Source organism: Ambystoma mexicanum, chromosome 10 (genome assembly GCF_040938575.1).
Source record: "Ambystoma mexicanum isolate Mex_15411 chromosome 10, UKY_AmexF1_1, whole genome shotgun sequence".
Taxonomy (NCBI): Eukaryota; Metazoa; Chordata; class Amphibia; order Caudata; family Ambystomatidae; genus Ambystoma; species Ambystoma mexicanum.
In genome coordinates this window covers 1,447,020,587-1,447,039,878 of record NC_090932.1, presented here as the reverse complement: position 1 = coordinate 1,447,039,878, position 19,292 = coordinate 1,447,020,587, and the positions used below count along the sequence as shown (strand labels likewise).

At 46.4% G+C, this 19,292-nt stretch overlaps 1 protein-coding gene across 1 annotated transcript in view; it reads right to left on the bottom strand.

The window, feature by feature from the left end:
- TMEM116 (transmembrane protein 116) overlaps positions 1 to 19,292 on the bottom strand; it is a 378,731-nt gene that overhangs the window by 202,757 nt on the left and 156,682 nt on the right. The window contains exons 2-3 of the mRNA XM_069619504.1: positions 10,158 to 10,204; positions 5,362 to 5,425 (exon numbers count right to left, since the gene is read on the bottom strand). Of these exons, the coding sequence (XP_069475605.1) occupies positions 5,362 to 5,425; positions 10,158 to 10,204 (111 nt within the window). The remainder of the gene's footprint in view (positions 1 to 5,361; positions 5,426 to 10,157; positions 10,205 to 19,292) is intronic.

The following is a 19,292-nucleotide window of genomic DNA, read 5'->3' as shown; positions in this document are numbered from 1 at the left end:
TAACCTTAAGAAATTCGATCCCTGGGTCCATGCTTAGAAAACTCTGTATGTCAAGCGCTACAAATAACCTTAAGAAATTCGATCCCTGGGTCCATGCTTAGAAAACTCTGTATGTCAAGCGCTACAAATAACCTTAAGAAATTCGATCCCTGGGTCCATGCTTAGAAAACTCTGTATGTCAAGCGCTACAAATAACCTTAAGAAATTCGATCCCTGGGTCCATGCTTAGAAAACTCTGTATGTCAAGCGCGCTATAAATAACCTTAAGAAATTCTAATGAACAATTCCTCTGACTTCCGAAGTAAGGCATTCCTACAAAACAAAGAGTACATAGTTGTGTTTGCTGAAGATCATTGATTGGCTGGGAGTAGTGATGGTAGACGAGCGTGGCGGGGCAGTAACGAATTTAAAGGTAAATGAAGTCCTCCCTTCCGTCATGCTATCACCAATATCTAGCCTCATCCTCTTGCTCTCTCTGTCACCAGTTCCCTTTCTTGCACAAAACGTGCGTTTTCTCTGGACCTCACCCTCTTTCTCGGCCTCAACTACCTATCGCTGCTTTTTTGGCCCGCATCCCACTTACACCGCTTTTATTAGCCTCACGCCCCCTCACGTCCCTTTTCTCTGCCCCTAGCTCCCTCACATCTCTCCCCTCAAACCTCTTGTCTCAGCCCGCAGTCCCTGCAGCCCCTTCTCTCAGTCCCCAATGTGCCTCATATCCCTTTTCTGTGCCTCCAGCTTTATAAGCCCGGCAGCCACTGACCCAGATCCCACCTGTTCCGCACACCCATTTCCCTAGGTCGGGTAGCGTAGCGGGCTCCTGGCTCTCCCAGCTCTACACGGAGGGAGGAGCCAATGGGAAAAGGCTGCAGGAGCATGTCGGTTTCAAGGAACAGTGTTGTGGGTCTGAAGCGAGTAGGTAGTTGGAGCCAGAGGGCGGGGTTGAGAAGAAGGACAAAGAAACAGAGCATGAAAGTATCCAGAGGAACGGGCACAGCAGGCTGACACGTCCAGGCCGAGTTGTTGTGATTTTCTCATCTAGTGCATGACAACAGCTTGGGAGTCGGCAAACAGTCACAGCATAGGTAGCGCAGCTTGGACAGACAGGTCATTATTTTTATTTTTTAATCACTGGTATCAAAGTGTACGGCCATAGGACAGTGACTGCCAATTCCAGCCTGGGTCATGAAAACATCCTGTTTTACATTTCAGGCTGTGTCAACCCACGCGCCACCATACCTTGCTAAAGAGCGAGCAATCGCTGGAGAGCAGAGCAATTCCATTGGCTGCAACATCGAGAGGCTGGACCAAATGCCAGCCAGTAAAAACAATGAACAAAGCTTCTACTGTTAGCGGCCGACTCCGTGGAATAGCATCCACCCTAAGTCCATACGGCTTCAATGGTTCAACATTTCTGGAAAGAATGAAGACTTGGCTGTTCAGAGGGTTGCTCGCCCAACATGGTGGTCATCAGGAGTGGAGCCACTGAATACATTCCTACTGCATGTGTAAGATTTCAGTTGCTCTGTGCGGCATGCAGGTACTTCTCAGACAGGTTTGCGCTATATATGTGATCAAGTAAATCATAAATACCTATTTTTAAAGATGCGCAGCATCTCCAGCCTCTTCATACTTAGACGATTGTTGGACAAGTGCTAGTCAGCTGCGCCATCACTTACGGCCTAGCTTGCCAATGGAGTAGACAGGCAGTCAGCTGTGCCATCCTTTACGCCATAGTTTGCCAATGGAGTAGACAGGCCGTCAGCTGCGCCATCATTTACGCCCTAGTTTGCCAATGGAGTAGACAGGCAATCAGCTGTGCCATCATTTACGGCCTAGCTTGCCAATGGAGTAGACAGGCAGTCAGCTGTGCCATCATTTATGCCATAGCTTTCCAATGGAGTAGACAGGCAGTCAGCTGTGCCATCATTTATGCCCAAGCTTGCCAATGGAGTAGATAGGCAGTCAGCTGTGCCATCATGTACTGCCTAGTTTGCCAATAGAGTACACAGACTGTCAGCCGTGCCATCATTTACGGACCAGCTTGCCAATGGAGTAGACAGGCAGTCAGCTGTGCCATCATTTATGCCATAGCTTTCCAATGGAGTAGACAGGCAGTCAGCTGTGCCATCATTTATGCCCAAGCTTGCCAATGGAGTAGATAGGCAGTCAGCTGTGCCATCATTTACTGCCTAGTTTGCCAATAGAGTACACCGACTGTCAGCCGTGCCATCATTTACGGCCTAGCTTGCCAATGGGGTAGACAGACAGTCAGCCGTGCCATCATTTACAGCCTAGCTTGCCAATGGGGTAGACAGACAGTCAGCCGTGCCATCATTTACGGCCTAGCTTGTCAATGGGGTAGACAGACAGTCAGCCGTTGCATCATTTACGGCCTAGCTTGCCAATGGGGTAGACAGACAGTCAGCCGTGCCATCATTTACGGCCTAGCTTGTCAATGGGGTAGACAGACAGTCAGCCGTGCCATCATTTACAGCCTAGCTTGTCAATGGGGTACACAGGCAGTCAGCTGTGCAATCTTTTACCCCCTAGCTTTCCAATGGAGTAGACAGACAGTCAGCCGTGCCATCATTTACAGCCTAGCTTGTCAATGGGGTACACAGGCAGTCAGCTGTGCCATCATTTACCCCCTAGCTTTCCAATGGAGTAGACAGACAGTCAGCTGTGCCATCATTTACTGCCTAGTTTGCCAATAGAGTACACAGACTGTCAGCCGTGCCATCATTTACGGCCTAGCTTGCCAATGGGGTAGATAGTCAGCCGTGCCATCATTTACAGCCTAGCGTGCCAATGGGGTAGACAGACAGTCAGCCGTGCCATCATTTACGGCCTAGCTTGTCAATGGGTTAGACAGGCAGTCAGCCGTGCTATCATTTACGACCTAGCTTGCCAATGGGGTAGATTTTCAGCCGTGCCATCATTTACGGCCTAGCTTGCCAATGGGGTAGACAGACAGTCAGTCGTGCCATCATTTACGGCCTAGCTTGTCAATGGGGTAGACAGGCAGTCAGCCGTGCCATCGTTTACAGCCTAGCTTGTCAATGGGGTACACAGGCAGTCAGCTGTGCCATCATTTACCCCCTAGCTTTCCAATGGAGTAGACAGACAGTCAGCCGTGCCATCATTTACAGCCTAGCTTGTCAATGGGGTACACAGGCAGTCAGCTGTGCCATCATTTACCCCCTAGCTTTCCAATGGAGTAGACAGACAGTCAGCTGTGCCATCATTTACGACCTATCACTACAAGCTGACTGGATGCGTTATACTCGTGAAAAACAAATAGTGGCTGACAGCTTGAATTCAAGGAGCTACAGTTAAAGTCCTAAAGAAAATTGAGGGGAACCCATTAACATACACAATGGGAAGTGACTTTCCAGGAAGTGAATATGTCGAAGTGGATTATGCACATTTCATTCAATTGGTATTTCTGAGAAGGTGCATAAGAAGGTCGACACATAAGCATTAATTTAGAATCTTAATCATGAACAGAACACCTGCAAAATAACCCGAAAGAGTAACACAGCTTTTAAAGCTAAACATCTATGCTGAGCTAGCACCTGCAGTTCGAAATGCCAATGTGAAACACATCACATGTGAATTGAATGCAGACACTTATTTGCACATGTGGTTAAGTGTCTGGCTTCCGGCTGATGGCAAGGGCTCGAAGCCCAACTTCGGTACTGTTCTTTGCAGGCCAACACACTTTATCGTTGTTATAAATTAAGGGAGCAAACCTTCTTTTTTTTAATTCTTAAAAAAGACACATTGGACGGTGTCCGCCCTCTGAAAGAAAACAGGCGGGCGGAAGCGCACGCTGTTCCCTCGCGGCTTCCCTCGACTTGCGCCCTGAGTTAGAGGCTGCCTCCTTCGACCTGAGCCTGGAGAGATGTTGCTGAATTCGGGAACTGGGGAGAATATGTGGTAAAAGAACAAGCGAACAGCTGGAAAGCTGGAAAACAGAAGAGGTGTGCATTTGAGGCATGTGGGCAACTACTACAGTGGCACCCCAATGTGTGAAAATACACTTTGACCCCTGGGGTCACCTATTTTATATCTTAAACGTATTTAATTTTTAGAAAAGTACCAGCTCCAGGCTCTTGCTACTGTTTTTAGTTAATCTAAACCCCTCTTTTCTTTCATTTCCTCCATCTCAGCTTTCTTTCTCTCTGCCTGTAATCTTGGCGTCCTTGTTGCCTCCTCTCTTATCACTGCACTAATCTTCTCCAGACCTGACTACTGCTCGGCACTTCTTGTTGGTCTCTTACTCCCCTTCGCTCCATGTATAACTCCTCTATCTGTGTTCTTTTTTCTCTTTCCCCCCTGTCTCCATTACCTCTCCTCTCTCCTTTCTGCCTCCGTCATACCATTTTCCGCTTCCTGTCTCTTGTCTTTAAGTGCCTCCATGGCCTGGCTCCTTCTTATCTCTCCTCCTTAGTTTCCTTCTATGCTCCTGCTCCCTCTCTCAGTTCTCTAAAGACCTTTCGTCTTGTTGTCCCCAAACCTCCTTGGGCTTTCGCTCTTTCTCTCTTCTTGCACCTCTTCCCTGGAACTCTCCTCCGCTGTCTAACCGTTCCTCATCTACCTATCACATTTTCCCGGGCCCGTCTCAAAGCACACTACTTTTCTCATCTGAGTCCTAACCATTGAGCTATTTTTGCACTCTCATTATCTTCATTTTTTTGTATTGCGTTTAATAAGTGCCAGGGACGAGTATGCTCGTCCTTTTTTGCATAGACTTGCATAATAGCCTGGCACTTAAGGGGTTAATGTGTGTGCAGCACTTTGGCCAAAGTCATTCATGCATTCCAATGAATACAAGTACAACTAGTTGAGTCCACTGCATTGCTTGTTGGAAAATCTCAGATTCCAAATCATCCCCCAGTATTACTAATTTGTCCCCCTGTGTTATAGGCCAGCAAAACAAGAACCTGGCAATCTACAGTAATGCCTCAATTATCCGGCACCGCTGGGCGCCCATTGGTACAGGATATCGAAAAACCTGAATAACCCCCTAAATAAGCACACATGCCACATAACTGGTTGCTTTGTGATCCGGCTCTGAAACTTTGCTATCCTGCACTTTCTTCACCAAAAGTGTTAACATTACCAGCAAATGAGGTGCCGGTTAATAAAGTGTTGCGGTTAATAAGGTGCCAGATAACAAAGCTCGTGTGGCTGATCGGCCATTTGTCAGCAGGTAATTGAAGGGCTTACAAATAAATAAATAAATGCTTCACTCTCAAGTCTTGCGGGTATAGGGAACGAATCCAGGGCTACCTACATCCTGCTCTAGTGCAATGCTCGAGCCCCACTGCAGCAAAAGATATGCACTTGTCTTACCTCTGGGGTTTTGACTGAACGTTGAAATACTGCATAGGCGATCAGGGAGCTGGACCCTATAATGCTGGGGAAAAAAAAAAATCCGTCAACAGCACATACATGGATCCTGGTAAATGATCATTTGCAAAGAGAGCGTCAAGGCGTGTGGGGCTCCAAGGGCTGAAAGCAGGCTAAAATAAAGCAGTGCTCATGATCTTGTTGCTCTGTCTGGCGGTGATTTTGTTGGGAGGAGAATGCGGGCCTACCGCTTTAGAGGTAAGTGCACTCATACTCAATTGGCTACACACTGCACTAATTACCCTCGCACATTCTGAGATATTAAGCCACCCACAACCATACACTTGAAAGCACATCAAGTAAATAGTGTGTGTGTGTGTTTTCCGAATGCCCCAGGAAGACTGTATTACTTCTTCTTCACCATACACTCACTTTGTTACTCTTAACACTCCATGGCACGGGTGCGCAACTTACGGCTCGTGGGCCAGTTGCAGCCTTACATGCTGTTTTGTCCGGCCCACCAGCAACAAAGACTTTCCTAATAGAGTAAGGCCCGCAAGCAGCATCGGCCGCCCTCCACTAGGAAAACTCTTTGTTGGTCTTCCGGGCTGGATGAAACACTGACCCTCATTGGCTCAGTCCACATGCACCACATAGCTCCTACGAGCCACGTAGTGCGTGTGTGCTGCACCAATGGAGTGCCAGGACTACGACTGGCGTGGTCAATAAGGCTGGATGCCGGAAGGCATTTCAGCCTTGCCATGCTAGCCGTAGTAATACAAACTTCACCAGCGTTCCACCTAACCTGCCTTCCAGCACGTCCAGTAAGTACATATTTTTGTTGGTCTTCTGGGCTGGACGAAACACTGACTCTCATTGACTCAGTCCACATGCACCATATAGCTCCTACGAGCCATGTAGTGCGTGTGTGCTGCATCAAGGGAGTGCCTGCACTACAGCTAGCGTGGTCAATAAGGCTGGATGCCGGAAGGCATTTCAGCCTTGCCATGCTAGCCGTAGTAATACAAACTTCACCAGCGTTCCACCTAACCTGCCTTCCAGCACGTCCAGTAAGTACATATTTTTGTTGGTCTTCTGGGCTGGACGAAACACTGAATCTCATTGACTCAGTCCACATGCACCACACAGCTCCTACGAGCCATGTAGTGTGTGTGTGCTGCATCAAGGGAGTGCCTGCACTACAGCTGGCATGGTCAATAAGGCTGGATGCCGGAAGGCATTTCAGCCTTGCCATGCTAGCCGTAGTAATACAAACCTCACCAGCATTCCAGCTAGCCTGCCTTCCAGCACGTCCGGTAAGTACATATTTTGGGGGGGGGGTGAGGGCTGTTTGTTTGTGTGTGTGTGTCAGGTCTTTGTCCTGCCAGTATGTTTGTGTGTCGGGTCTGTCCTGCCTGTATGTTTATGAGTGTATGTTGAGATGCGGGGGTGTGAGGGAGATGTGTCGGGTCTGCCTGAATGTTTGTTTTTGTGTGAAAATGCAGTGTATGTTGCGATGCAGGGGGCAGGGGGTGTCGGGTCTGCCAGAATGTTTGTTTTTGTGTGGAAGTGCAGTGTATGTTGAGATGCGGGGTGGGGGGGTTTCGGGGCAGGTTGAATGTTTATTTTTGTGTGGAAGTGCAGTGTATGTTGAGATGCAGGGTGGTGAGGTGTCGGGCCTGCCTGAATATTTGTTTTTGTGTGGAAGTGCAGTGTATGTTGAGATGCAGGGTGGCGGGGCGGGGGTCGGGTCTGCCTGAATGTTTGTTTTTGTGTGGAAGTGCAGTTTATGTTGCGATGCGGGGATGGGGGGGTCAGGGCTGCCTGAATGTTTGTTTTTGTGTGGAAGTGCAGTGTATGTTGAGATGCGGGGGTGGAGGGGGTGTCGAGTCTGCCTGAATATTTATTTTTGTGTGACAGTGCACTGTGTGTTGAGATGCGTGGGTAGGGGGGGGTGTCGAGTCTGCCTGAATATTTATTTTTGTGTGGCAGTGCAGTGTGTGTTGAGATGTGTGGGTAGGGGGGGTGTTGAGTCTGCCTGAATATTTGTTTTTGTGTGGAAGTGCAGTGTGTGTTGAGATGCGTGGGTAGGGGGGGTGTCGGGTCTGCCTGAATGTTTGTTTTTGTGTGGAAGTGCAGTGTGTGTTGAGATGCGTGGGTAGGGGGGGTGTCGGGTCTGCCTGAATGTTTGTTTTTGTGTGGAAGTGCAGTGTATGTTGAGATAAGGGGTGGGGGATTGGGTCTGCCTGAATGTTTTTGTGTGGAAGTGCAGTTTATGTTTCGATGCGGGGATGGGGGGGGGGGTCAGGGCTGCCTGAATGTTTGTTTTTTGTGTGGAAGTGCAGTGTATGTTGAGATGCGGGGGTGGAGGGGGTGTCAGTCTGCCTGAATGTTTGTTTTTATGTGGAAGTGCAGTGTGTGTTAAGATGCGGCGGTGGAGGGGGTGTCAAGTCTGCCTGAATGTTTGTTTTTATGTGGAAGTGCAGTGTGTGTTAAGATGCGGCGGTGGAGGGGGTGTCAAGTCTGCCTGAATGTTTGTTTTTTGTGTGGAAGTGCAGTGTATGTTGAGATGCGGGGGTGGAGGGGGTGTCAAGTCTGCCTGAATGTTTGTTTTTATGTGGAAGTGCAGTGTGTGTTAAGATGCGGCGGTGGGGGGGTGTCGGGTCTGCCTGAATGTTTGTTTTTGTGTGGAAGTGCAGTGTATGTTGAGATAAGGGGTGGGGGGGTCGGGTCTGCCTGAATGTTTGTTTTTGTGTGGAAGCGCAGTGCATGTTGTGATGCAGTGGTGGGGGGAGGGGGTCGGTTCTGCCTCAATGTTTGTTTTTGTGTGGAAGTGCAGTGTATGTTGCGTTGCGGGGGTGGGAGGGGTGTTGGGTCCACCTGAATGTTTGTTTTTGTGTGGAAGTGCAGTTCATGTTGTGATGCAGGGGTGGCCTTCTTCTGTCTTTCAGTTCTTCTAAAATGCACTTTGTCATTACAGGGGGAGCCCCCTCTAACCACTTTTCTTTTTTAACCAATATTCTCCCCCTTGCGCTTCTTGAGCCCAACCCGAACCTTACTGCTAGTCTTCCCATATCCATTGCCACCTTGCCAATGTGAAGATGCAGACGAAGTAAAGGTAAGAAGAAGGAAATAGCTGAAGATATACATGTCTGACAAAGTGAATGTAGAACAGGTACGCATAGAAGGCGTTTGGGTGAAGTAAAGGGGGATACCATGCCCCCGCATCTGAAGAATCTACTGCTATCTTTCCTCAACTAAAGATTTGAGGGAATCCATCTTTTGCATAATGATCACAAATGTCTGTTTATCAACGCGTCCTCTTTTAATTATGTCCTTTAATTACCAGTTCCTCTGCAGCAACCGCAGCAACCACAGCTCCCACACTGAGCAGCCTGCGGTATGCACCTGCACAAAGCAACCCCCACATATCCCTTTGCACTTCAGGTATATGCTCGAAGATCACTCTCAGTTCTTGCTGCCCGCACCCACCAATGTGGGTGTTGCATTTCTGAAGGTAGGCACATTTGGGTGACCCCTCCTCTCCCACATCTTCAAGGGCATTTTATCTGATTCCAGAGGTGGAAAGATGGGGCATGGATGCACATGCAATCTCAATCAAAAGACTAAAATAACTATAACTCTCCAACCGCACTGCGCAATAGGAGGCCATGTTGGATTCTGGCATCTAACGGAACACTGACCTCAGCCAACTGGATCACAGCGAGTTGCCTGAGTGTAGTATTGCTTTAGTGTTCCTGATCCTTTCTGATCTCCCAATCAGCATGACATGTGCTTGGACTATTTTCGGATCTTGTCCTTCCTACGATCCCTTTCGATCACTTTCTGAGCTACTCCTGGCTCCCTGCATAGAGTGTAGCTTAATTGCTGAACCCTACATCAGAACTCGACAAACAGTTTGCTCCCTCTGTGTCAATGACTAAGTTCTCATGCGGTTTATAGTTCTCTTTACAGCCTGGTGTGATGTTTTCCTCTTTGGCATCGTGCTAACCTACTGTGGATCTACCTGTTTGCTGTGTTTATTTTACGGACTGGTGAATCAACAATTTGTCTAATAGGTAGTCTCCTAATTTGGACACTGGGAACCATACCCGTTGCCAGCCTTGGCTGCATGACGTAGATTGCGATGGAGGCCATCTCGGTGTAAGTGTTTGAGAGCTGAGTTGGGATTTGCAGTCTGTCGCGGTGTGTGGCTTTACGGCAGCTGAGGCTGTCCCAGTAGCTCTTTGCCCTTGGAAGAGTGACAAATAGTGGCCAGCAATTCATCCACAGAGGTCACTGCCTGCCTCTGCTTTGGAATCGAGTGGGATAGCACTGAGTGACAAGAGACTGACAGAGCCTCAGCCTCCCCCTACTCCTCAAAGGCAAGTGGATTCTTCCACCTTTGAAGCAGCATGAACATTGCGTCCCAAGTATGTCTGGCCAGGACATAAGACAAGGCTGTGGTCCATAGTTACAGAAGACTAAGACCACAGAAGTTCCAGCCAGGAATCAGAGGCTGTGAACCTTCATTTAGCAAAGCAATAGCAGCCATGTGTTCAGAGAAGTCAGCACGTTAAATAAAAATCTAAATTATTAGCAAGCGAATGGAGTCCTGGAGAAAATGAAAGACATTCTTCTTGGATTGTTTCGACAGACGCATTAGAAAATGTAGTATTTTAGAAAGTGTGTTTTTAATTTATTGCAGTTAACTGTTAATGACATTTTATCTTGAGAATGCTACAAATTCCTTCAATGCATTTTTTATATTTGAATGTGAAATAGTATCTTATAAGTACCTTAGAGTGGCTGTTACAAATTGAATCCATTGCAGCGCTGTGTATACCTAGGAGGGTAATATAGAAAAGACATGATTAAGATTAAACAGATAGCAGTGCATATTGACAAATCAATATAGTGAGTAGAGAGCAAAGAGGGTCCACATTCAGATCAGAACATATGAACTATTTAACAATATCGTGTGAATGAATATGTGACTCTAGATAAAAGCATTGCTAAGGGTCGCAGGGAGCTTGGGGGAGGGAAAGCGGAAGAATTTGGAGGGGGAGTTTTCCCCCAGTTTAACATCGCATCTGCTATCAATGTATAGAAAACAATTTTAGGCAATTTGCAAAGGTGTATATTTGACTATTATTTCAATCAACTGATTAGGAGACCGACATCTGTGCTGTATTCTCAATGTTTTTAAAAGGCTGTCGCCAGGGACGTCATTCAGGGGTCGCCAGAGGTCGCAACTGCGACCTCTGAGGTCTCCCTTGCTAGCGATGTGGTCTCCATTGCTACCCCTAAAGTTTTTTTTTTTAAAGTCTTTTTTTTTGCGGCTCTTTACTTCCGGACTGTCTGGCTTTCTTGTTCAGGCCTCAAAAAAAGAAGAAAAAAAAGAACAGGGGAGCCACAAGTCTACCACTTTCAGCACTGACCCTAAATAAGAAAGAATAGGAATACCAAATAATGTTGTGTCTTTCTGGAATTCTATACAATAATTGCTAGACTCATTAAAGGTTTATTTCAGGCACACTTCAAAGGGTGAGTCCCTGATTTAGTCTGTTCTTATACACCTCAACTCAGCCTTTCATCCTTCTGAGGTCGATACATGAGTACCAACACAGGTTGGGTGATATTGGGGGTATATTTTTTCTATGTAAAGTGCTTAAGCGTAAGTGCTATATAATAATACATCATTATCCTTTGGCCATGGACCTCTGCTTGCATTCACAGTAATTTAGTAATATGGGTCTATACACACTGATCCTAATGATACATATGGCAATCTATTCTTGTATGACATGTACATCACATTATAGTGATATCGTAAAAATGATTTTCGTAGTGTACTTAGGAACAATGCTATGTGATGCCACTTCCTGTTTTGTCAAGCGCTGAAAGGTTGAGTTTCATTGCTTCCCGCAATAGTACTTCGGGGTGGGGTCAAATGACATCACTTCCTGTGAGGTCATCAAATTTCAAGGGTCGTGTGATGTCACTTCAGCTAACCCTGGCATTTTGGTGAAATGATGTCCCTGGGTGCCACTATTTGTGCACACTTTTTTGAGGTTGAGATGTTGGTGCGAGAATATTTGGCATTTAAAAGGCGTACTGTGGTTTTGTAGGAAGTAGCAGGTGTGGGTCAGAGAGCAGCGTTGCATGGGGACAGTTTCTGATATTATAAAAAGGCAAACATTAAGCCTCTGTGCTACAGTATATGATGGTGTGGGTGCAGTATTTATTGCTTACTGGGTGAGGGCTACAGAGGCGTCGCACAGTGATATGGGAGGGGGGTGCTTTTGGTTGCAGCCCCAGATGGAAGCTCAGGGGCTACAACCAAAACGCTAGCTAGCAGCGAGTCCCGACAGTCCAACATTAACGTAGCCCCCTATCTTTTCCAGTTCTAGCAATACCCCTTTGGTTATGCTCGCTGCCCTTCAGTCCTCATGCACCTTTGTATTTTCCACGAAAACAAAACATTCTGACAAATGTTTCAGATCCTGCTTCCTCCTCCCCTTTTCAAGGAATATTTCCCTTTTGCTTCTTGAGTACATGGGGAGTAGTTACACCACAGAGCTGAGCTGTCCCTCTTGTTTTTTGAGAGAGGTTTGCAACCTAAGGCTTTTCAGATGTTTTGGACTACTACTGCCATGATCCTTCACCATTGTCTATGCTGGCTAGGTCCGTTGGGAGTTGTAGTCCAAAACATCTGGAGAGCAACAGTTATCAGAACCCTGCTTTAAAGGTATGTAGGTTAATAACTAGCAGAGAAATACGCTCTCTGTTCCTTGCTTCTTGTAGAGGTTGAAGTATAATTTAACAAATAAGGACATTGAGCGTTATGAGGAGTATTGTGATATGGTGATAAATGGCAGGGCTGGGCCAGACCTGAGACAGGGGGTCTGGATTGGTTCTGAGAGCCAAGCATGAGCCAAGCCGGCAAAAGAATGGCCATGCACACCATGAATGGAATATTTTTGCAAATCACAGAAGTGGCAGCATTTAAGTTGGGAGAAGCTGATGGGCAGAGATGGAGCTAGCCACCCATTAGCTCACTATTACCATTCAGTACTCTACTAGTGTTGCAAATTCCTGTTACAACAAATATGCCGGGACACCTTAATATGCCAATGTTTTACTGAACAGCAGTACACTGCACATGAAATGGCATAACAGAACTCCTGAGTATTACAATTCCAAAGCTAGTCATTCTGGCAAACCCCCGCCCACCTTTCTCACCTAACATCACCACAGAAAAGCAGATAGTGACGAAACAGTTCACCGAAAAGATTACACGTCTTATGCTGCTGTCCTAACTTCTTTAAGGTAACACTAGATGGGATGATCCCTCTTTTTTGTTTTTGAGGGGTTGGTCGGATATAGGGATAATATAGTTTAAACTAAAAGAAATCAGATCAACTACCCCTGTCTAGATCGGCCCACTATAGAAATATAGGCGTGGTATTGAGTTTATTTCTTAGGAATCACAGAAATGGACATGAAAGGCATGGTAGCAACAATACTTAATACAACATTTTTATTTAAATCATACATCTAAAAATAAAATCGAATTTTTTAAGAACACAGATGAAGCAGCCTAAAATCAATTTGGCATATTAATCTCATCATCTAGGCAAACAAGTGCTCAAATCTGAGGTTAGTATGTGACAGGTATAACTATTCTTTTTCAAAAGATCTTTTCCTACTTTATACATTTATTTCAATATAAACCTTCCAGATATGTCTACATATGGTCATATGTTTCGGCCTTTTTTAAAAATAGTTTAGATGCCGTCGCTGGCATCTTTCTTTGATGTTTTTGGCCATCTTCAGGACTGGGATTGATTTGGAATTCAAACTGTCGTCTCACAATAACTGTAGCTCCCAAATGAAAGGGTCAGATCGAAATTTCAAATTATTTTTTCAACAGAAGTCTCTCTTCCAATTGTGTCGGCACTTCTCTTTTCCGAATAGCAGTCTGGGTTTTCTTATTTCCCCATCTGTCTCTCTCTTTCTTCCGAATTCATTGCATATTAAATCCAGATAGATCTTTATTTCCGTGCTATGTGGCAAAAAAGGGGTAGATGTTTTCCGAAGTGTTTTTTTGTGCATATATATTTTCTCTTCACAACAATTCTGCTATCGGGGCTCGCTCTCGCTATGTCTACACCGACCATATGTAGACATATCTGGAAAGATTATATTGAAATAAATGTATAAACTGGAAAAAGATCGGTTGACAAAGAATAGTTCTATCTGTCACATACTAACCTCACATTTGAGCACTTGTTTGCCTAGATGATGAAATTAAAATGCCAAATTGATTGTAGGCTGCTTCATCTGTGTTCTTAAAAAATTCGATTTTCTTTTTAGATGTATGATTTAAATTGCGTGTGAGCATTGGGAGCAAACTAGTCAGAGGCGTAGACAGGGTAGAGCCTGAGCGGGCAAGGCCCACCCAAAATCTGTAAATGCCAACTAAGCAACCCTGTGTGGGCATTTACAGATGTTAATGACACAGCAGTGGGCCCAACTACATTAGCTTAAGGCAGTGGTCTTCAAACTTTTTGGGCCGGGGCCCCCCTAAGCAAAGTTTGGGCAGGTCGGGACCCCCCAGAAATGCCAAATGGACACTATATATTGTGCGCCGTCACCTCCTCCCATCACAGTCGCTGGGCTCCCTCATCCCACTCCTACCCAGTCGCTGGTCTCTCCCCACCCCATCAAACACCATGTGCTCTCCCCACTCTGCTCCCACCACTATCCAATGGTTCCCACCCATTGTGCTCCCACCATATTCCCTGGGTTCCCCTATCCCGTTCTCCCAACACAGTCTGAGGGCCAATGGCAGCTGATGATTTTTTTTAAGTGGAGGGGCATAACTATTTCCCCCAAAAATGCCATAGCGACTGAGCAGAGTGAGGGAGACCGAACCAATAAAGGAGGAGTTAGGGAGGTTTCCCCCTGTGAATTTTATTTTAAATAATGGGTTAAAATGTTGCATACTTTTAACAAAAAAATGGGTAAAAAGCCAAACAGTTTGCAATTAGTGCTGGGGGGCCATGGGGGCAGGCATGACATTTTTTACTGGACATATATGATAGATGTCCAGGAAAAAGATACCATCCCTGTCCCCTGGGCCCCACTGGGCCTAACACAATCAACATGATTATGTGTGTATGCAAGGCGCTGCACATTCATACAGCAATCACTCTATCATTCACATGAGCATCCATCACCATACACTCACTCATAACATAAGCATACACGCATCCATACACATGTTTAAATAAAAACAGTGAACATAAACGTACCTTCGGCATTGGCCTGCGTGTGGGTGCTGAAACTCCCTGCTCCAGGCTGCTCTGTCCGTATGTGCGAGGAGGCGCAGGAGCTCCCCCTCGGACATACAGACATGCAGTGCCCCAGCCAGCTTTTCCAATGAGCTATGCAATGCTGGCGAAGCAAAACGCCCCAGCACTTGCATGGCTCAGTGAGCATGTGCGGCTGGGGAACTAAACTAAACTGAACTGTCAAAGGGAAACAGTGTTTCCCTTTGACAGTTCAGCCAGCCCAGGAGCACTCCATCAGCTGGAAAGGGAGCGCTCACTGAGTCACTGGGCTGGCTCCTTAGCTCCTCCATAATTGGTGAGGGGCCACTGGGTGGGCGCCCCCTCGCCATTATGGATGAGCAGCCAGGCCTGGACTGGCCTATAGGGCAATGCCTGTACCAAAAATGTAAAACGCTAGTGTGGGCCAGTCAAAATGGGCCACCATTTTGGCCAATGTGGACCAGTTTGATGAGTTACTTAACTATGCAGTTAGTAATTTTGACCATTGTTGCTGAATATATCACAATTTACTTACATTTTAACACAAAGCAACCACTTGGGTACTATTGAAACAGTGGGCCTCATTACAACCCTGGCGTAGCTGTGCCGGTAAAACCGGCACGGCTGCCGCCAGAGTTGCATCCAGGTCCGGCACCCGCGAATGGGCAATGACCGGGTCATGCTGAGTTAGGCAGACCTGATAATTGCCCTTTCGTGAGTGCCGGTACTGGTAGATCCCCATTCCCATTTGAGCCCCATAGGGCTCAATGGGAATGGGGAGCTCGGATGCACCGGCACTGGTAATAACGGTACCGGTGCATCCGACGAGCTGTGCTCGCGGGTGCTGCACGGCCTGCCAGGTCAGACCTGGCGGGCTGTCAGGCACCCGTGAGCACAACTCTTACTATGGCGGTACGGTAGAAACGGTGCTGGTAGCTTACCGGCACCGTTGTTACTGTACCGTCGTAGTTGTAATGAGGCCCAGTCTGTGACTAAAGGAATGAATATCCATTTAGAACTGCGGGCCACTTTTTCATTGATGCCTGAGACAGTTTCATGCATCAGCCCGACAATGAGAGCCACCCCTGCCCATTTCTTTTTTTTTTTTTTTTTATTTCATGCTGAGCTCTCAGGGCCCCCCAGGGATGCACCCGCTGACCCCTGGGGGGTCACGCCCACAGTTTGAATACCACTGGCTTAAGGCCCCACTTTTTAGACAATCCTGGCTACGCCTCTGAAACTAGTTGACAGAACAGCAATTACAAAGACCTCCTCTCTCATGAAGGTTAATGTTAATGGGTCTTACACCGCGTGCACGGTTGCCACTTGCGTGGTCTCTTGGCGCTCTGGCGGGTCTGCAAAGGAAGGAGGATTGCAGGGTTTGTTAGTGGGAAGAGAAGTGGGTGGTATGGGAGGCTGCTGGAGCAGGGCTGAAATGGAAGCTTAGCTTTTGCAGTCATCTGATGACCTGCTTGTGCACATTACCACTCTGTCCAAAGTCACATTTCCCCCAGGGCAATGGGAGCCGACAGGGTACGCTGCACATGCCAAGGCAGGAGATGCAGTGGAAACTGCAACCCCTGCCACCCAGAAAGGCTGTCTCTCTGATACCGCTGCGCTTGGTGATTCTGGAGCTGCCCGGGAAAGCACAGTGAATGTGTATTTACAAGCAAGGAGGGTTGGGTTTGGGCTTTTGAAAGCCAGGAGCTTGAGCCCTGAGTTGAGCTGAAGTCAGCCACATGTCCTGAGAAGGCCATGACCAGTCAGGCTTCCCCACCTCTAGAAGAGAGCATTATATTTATTTTATCCTGATGGCTGAAGGAGACCCTGAGGGTCTTAGCTCTGTAATCCTTCCTGGGTTGTGTTATGCTTTGTTAGCAGTGCTTTCAGTGGGATGCAAAATCGTGGGAGGCTCTAAAAGGGGATGTGGTTTAAATTGTGGGTGTGGCCTAAATAGTGACGGGCGTGGCCTAAAGGAGTACCGCCTGAACCAAACAATTCACCACAAGACCTTGCAAACATGTACTTTGAGTCACCCTACATGGTCTCATATGGTATTGATTGCATCCAGTTTGCATATTGCAAATTAATATGGCTGGGGTGCAATGAACAAAGATCTCTGTAGCATGTACTCAAACCGCTGAGCAATCTATCAACCATGGTGGCACTCAAACCTATCAGTATGCATTTCAAATTTGATGCAAGCATTTGATCAACACGTTCCCCAGAGAAAGATGACACTGCTATACAACTTGTGCTATAGTGAATGTACAAAGCTGATGAACTAAAGTGAACAATGAGGGCATTATTGGATAAATTGATCAGATACGAAAATAGTTGTGGTCACAGCAATAGATCCTTTGAAACTCACTTCTGCCTCAATCCTATATAAAGCAAGGGGCAGGGCAGTGTTCTCTGTGTGCAGAGAGCTTGGCTACATGGTGGGCGCTGCCTGGAATTGTGCTCCTTTTGTAGACAGATTGCACCCAGCCAAAGTACTGCTCAATGGGAACGAGGTGCTAATTTTTGGGGGATTTTTGTTTTTGTTTTATCGTTTTTCTTTTTTTTTTTTTTACAAAACCTTTAACAAATTTCCACATATTCAACAACATTTCCTTTTATACATTTTCCACAACATTTCCATTTTAACATTTTTCCACATCAATATGAGAATGAATTTCTGTCTTCCTACTCATGGGGCCTCATTATAAGTTTGGCGGTAGCCGTGCCCTTAGTAAGGGCACGGCTACCGCCAAACTCGCTACGGGCCCCGGCATCCGCAAATGGGCCATTACCGGCCTATTATGAGATGAATGGGCCGGTAATTGCCCATTCGTGGGTGCCGATATGGCCGGTATGGCCGGCTTCCCGATCCCCATTCTGCCGCATAGGGCAGAATGGGGGTTGGGAGCATGGTTGCACCGGCACTGTTAACGGTGCCGGTGAAATCACAAGTTCTACTCGCGGGTGCCGGTCTGCACGCCTGGTCAGACCACACGTGCACCGGCAAGCAGAACTCGTAATGTGGCAGAGAGGTAGCAACAGCGCCGGTAGCACTACCAGCGCCATTGTTGCCTTTCCGCCACATTCGTAATGAGGCCCATAGTCTAGGAATGGTCCATGGTTTTACATATGTCAGTTATGGTACAGTGCAATAAAAATGTTTGCGCCCTCTCCATTTTCTTCCCATTGAAGGACATTTTGTGCAACTTTACATTTTAAAAGTACATCAACCTTAATTCCATCTTCATTTTGCTTCAAATATTTTGTTCAGAAACCTAACCACCCCAAACACAAGCAACTGATTTTCCCCCAATCTCAACATAAACCACCATTCCTTCGGGGTCAGAGTACTTACTTCTTTTACAAATGTCCCATGTACATATTCTATGTTCAGTAAAATCTGTGCAGTAGACAATGAAATGCTTAAAAGTTTCTAGCACATCTGTTTGAGCACAATATCTGCATGATAGTTTAGATTTATCAATTTGTCTTCAAGCTCTGAGGACTTCCTTGGGTTGAAATAGGTTTATGCGCATACGCATGAATTTTTTACATGGAAATTTAACCAGGTATTTTCGTAAAGATCTTGCAATTCGAGTTTCTCCGTAGTAGTCTCTCACCAGTTTACATGAATTCCTCCGCTCCTGGGTAGAAAACCAGTAAGCTTCATACACTTTGCGCTTTACTCTTTCTGGATTTGTAACTAAGTCTTCCGTTTTTATATTTATATCTGTCAGACATTCGATGCATTTCTGTTTCCAGATATCGAGGGGCCACTCCGGTTCTCTGCCCGGAATAGTTCCCAAAATTGTTAAAGGCGGGACAGAGTAAGGGATTAAGCTTTTCCGTAACAGGGTTAGAGTTTTCCAAAGGCTCACTGGATACATACAATAAAGTCCCAATTCAAATTTTATCACTGCATTGGGGAGACCCTTAGGCAAACTCAGAACATTTTTCCAAAATACTCCCTTTACGACCTTCCAAGACTGCCAACGGAGGTTTAATCCTGCTTCAGCTCCCTATGTCAGGATTGGTATGACTTCAAATTGTAAAAGGACACAATTGGGATCATCGGGAATCTTCCATATCTGTTGTGGAGTCTCTGGCCCTGGGCTGGATTTTTTATTTTTATCCTCAAGTTCACTGACGAGAGTGTTTCCACCATGCTCTGGTTTATACATACTCCCAGATATATAATATTCTCAATTCTTTCTAGATGGTCCATTTCAATTTCTGCACCCCTCTTCCTGCGTTTATTATCATTACCTTTGATGTTTTGGCATTAATGCGCACGTCGTTAATCCTAATGTAGGACTCTGGGGATGTTAATCTTCTTTGGAGACATATAGACGTATCTATTAGGATCAAATCATCAGCGTACAAGACCCATGGTATTGCGATGCCATTGATTTCTGGGAGAAAGGCCCTGACATGGGTTTGGTGTGCAGCCAAGTCTGAGATGTATAAACTGAACAGAATGGGTGCCAGTGGGCAACCCTGCTTGAGACCTCGATGTGCCATTATTTCACTAATCAGCCCTCCCATCATGTTATAGATACTTGCATAGATGTTTCCAGAGTACAGCCCCTAATC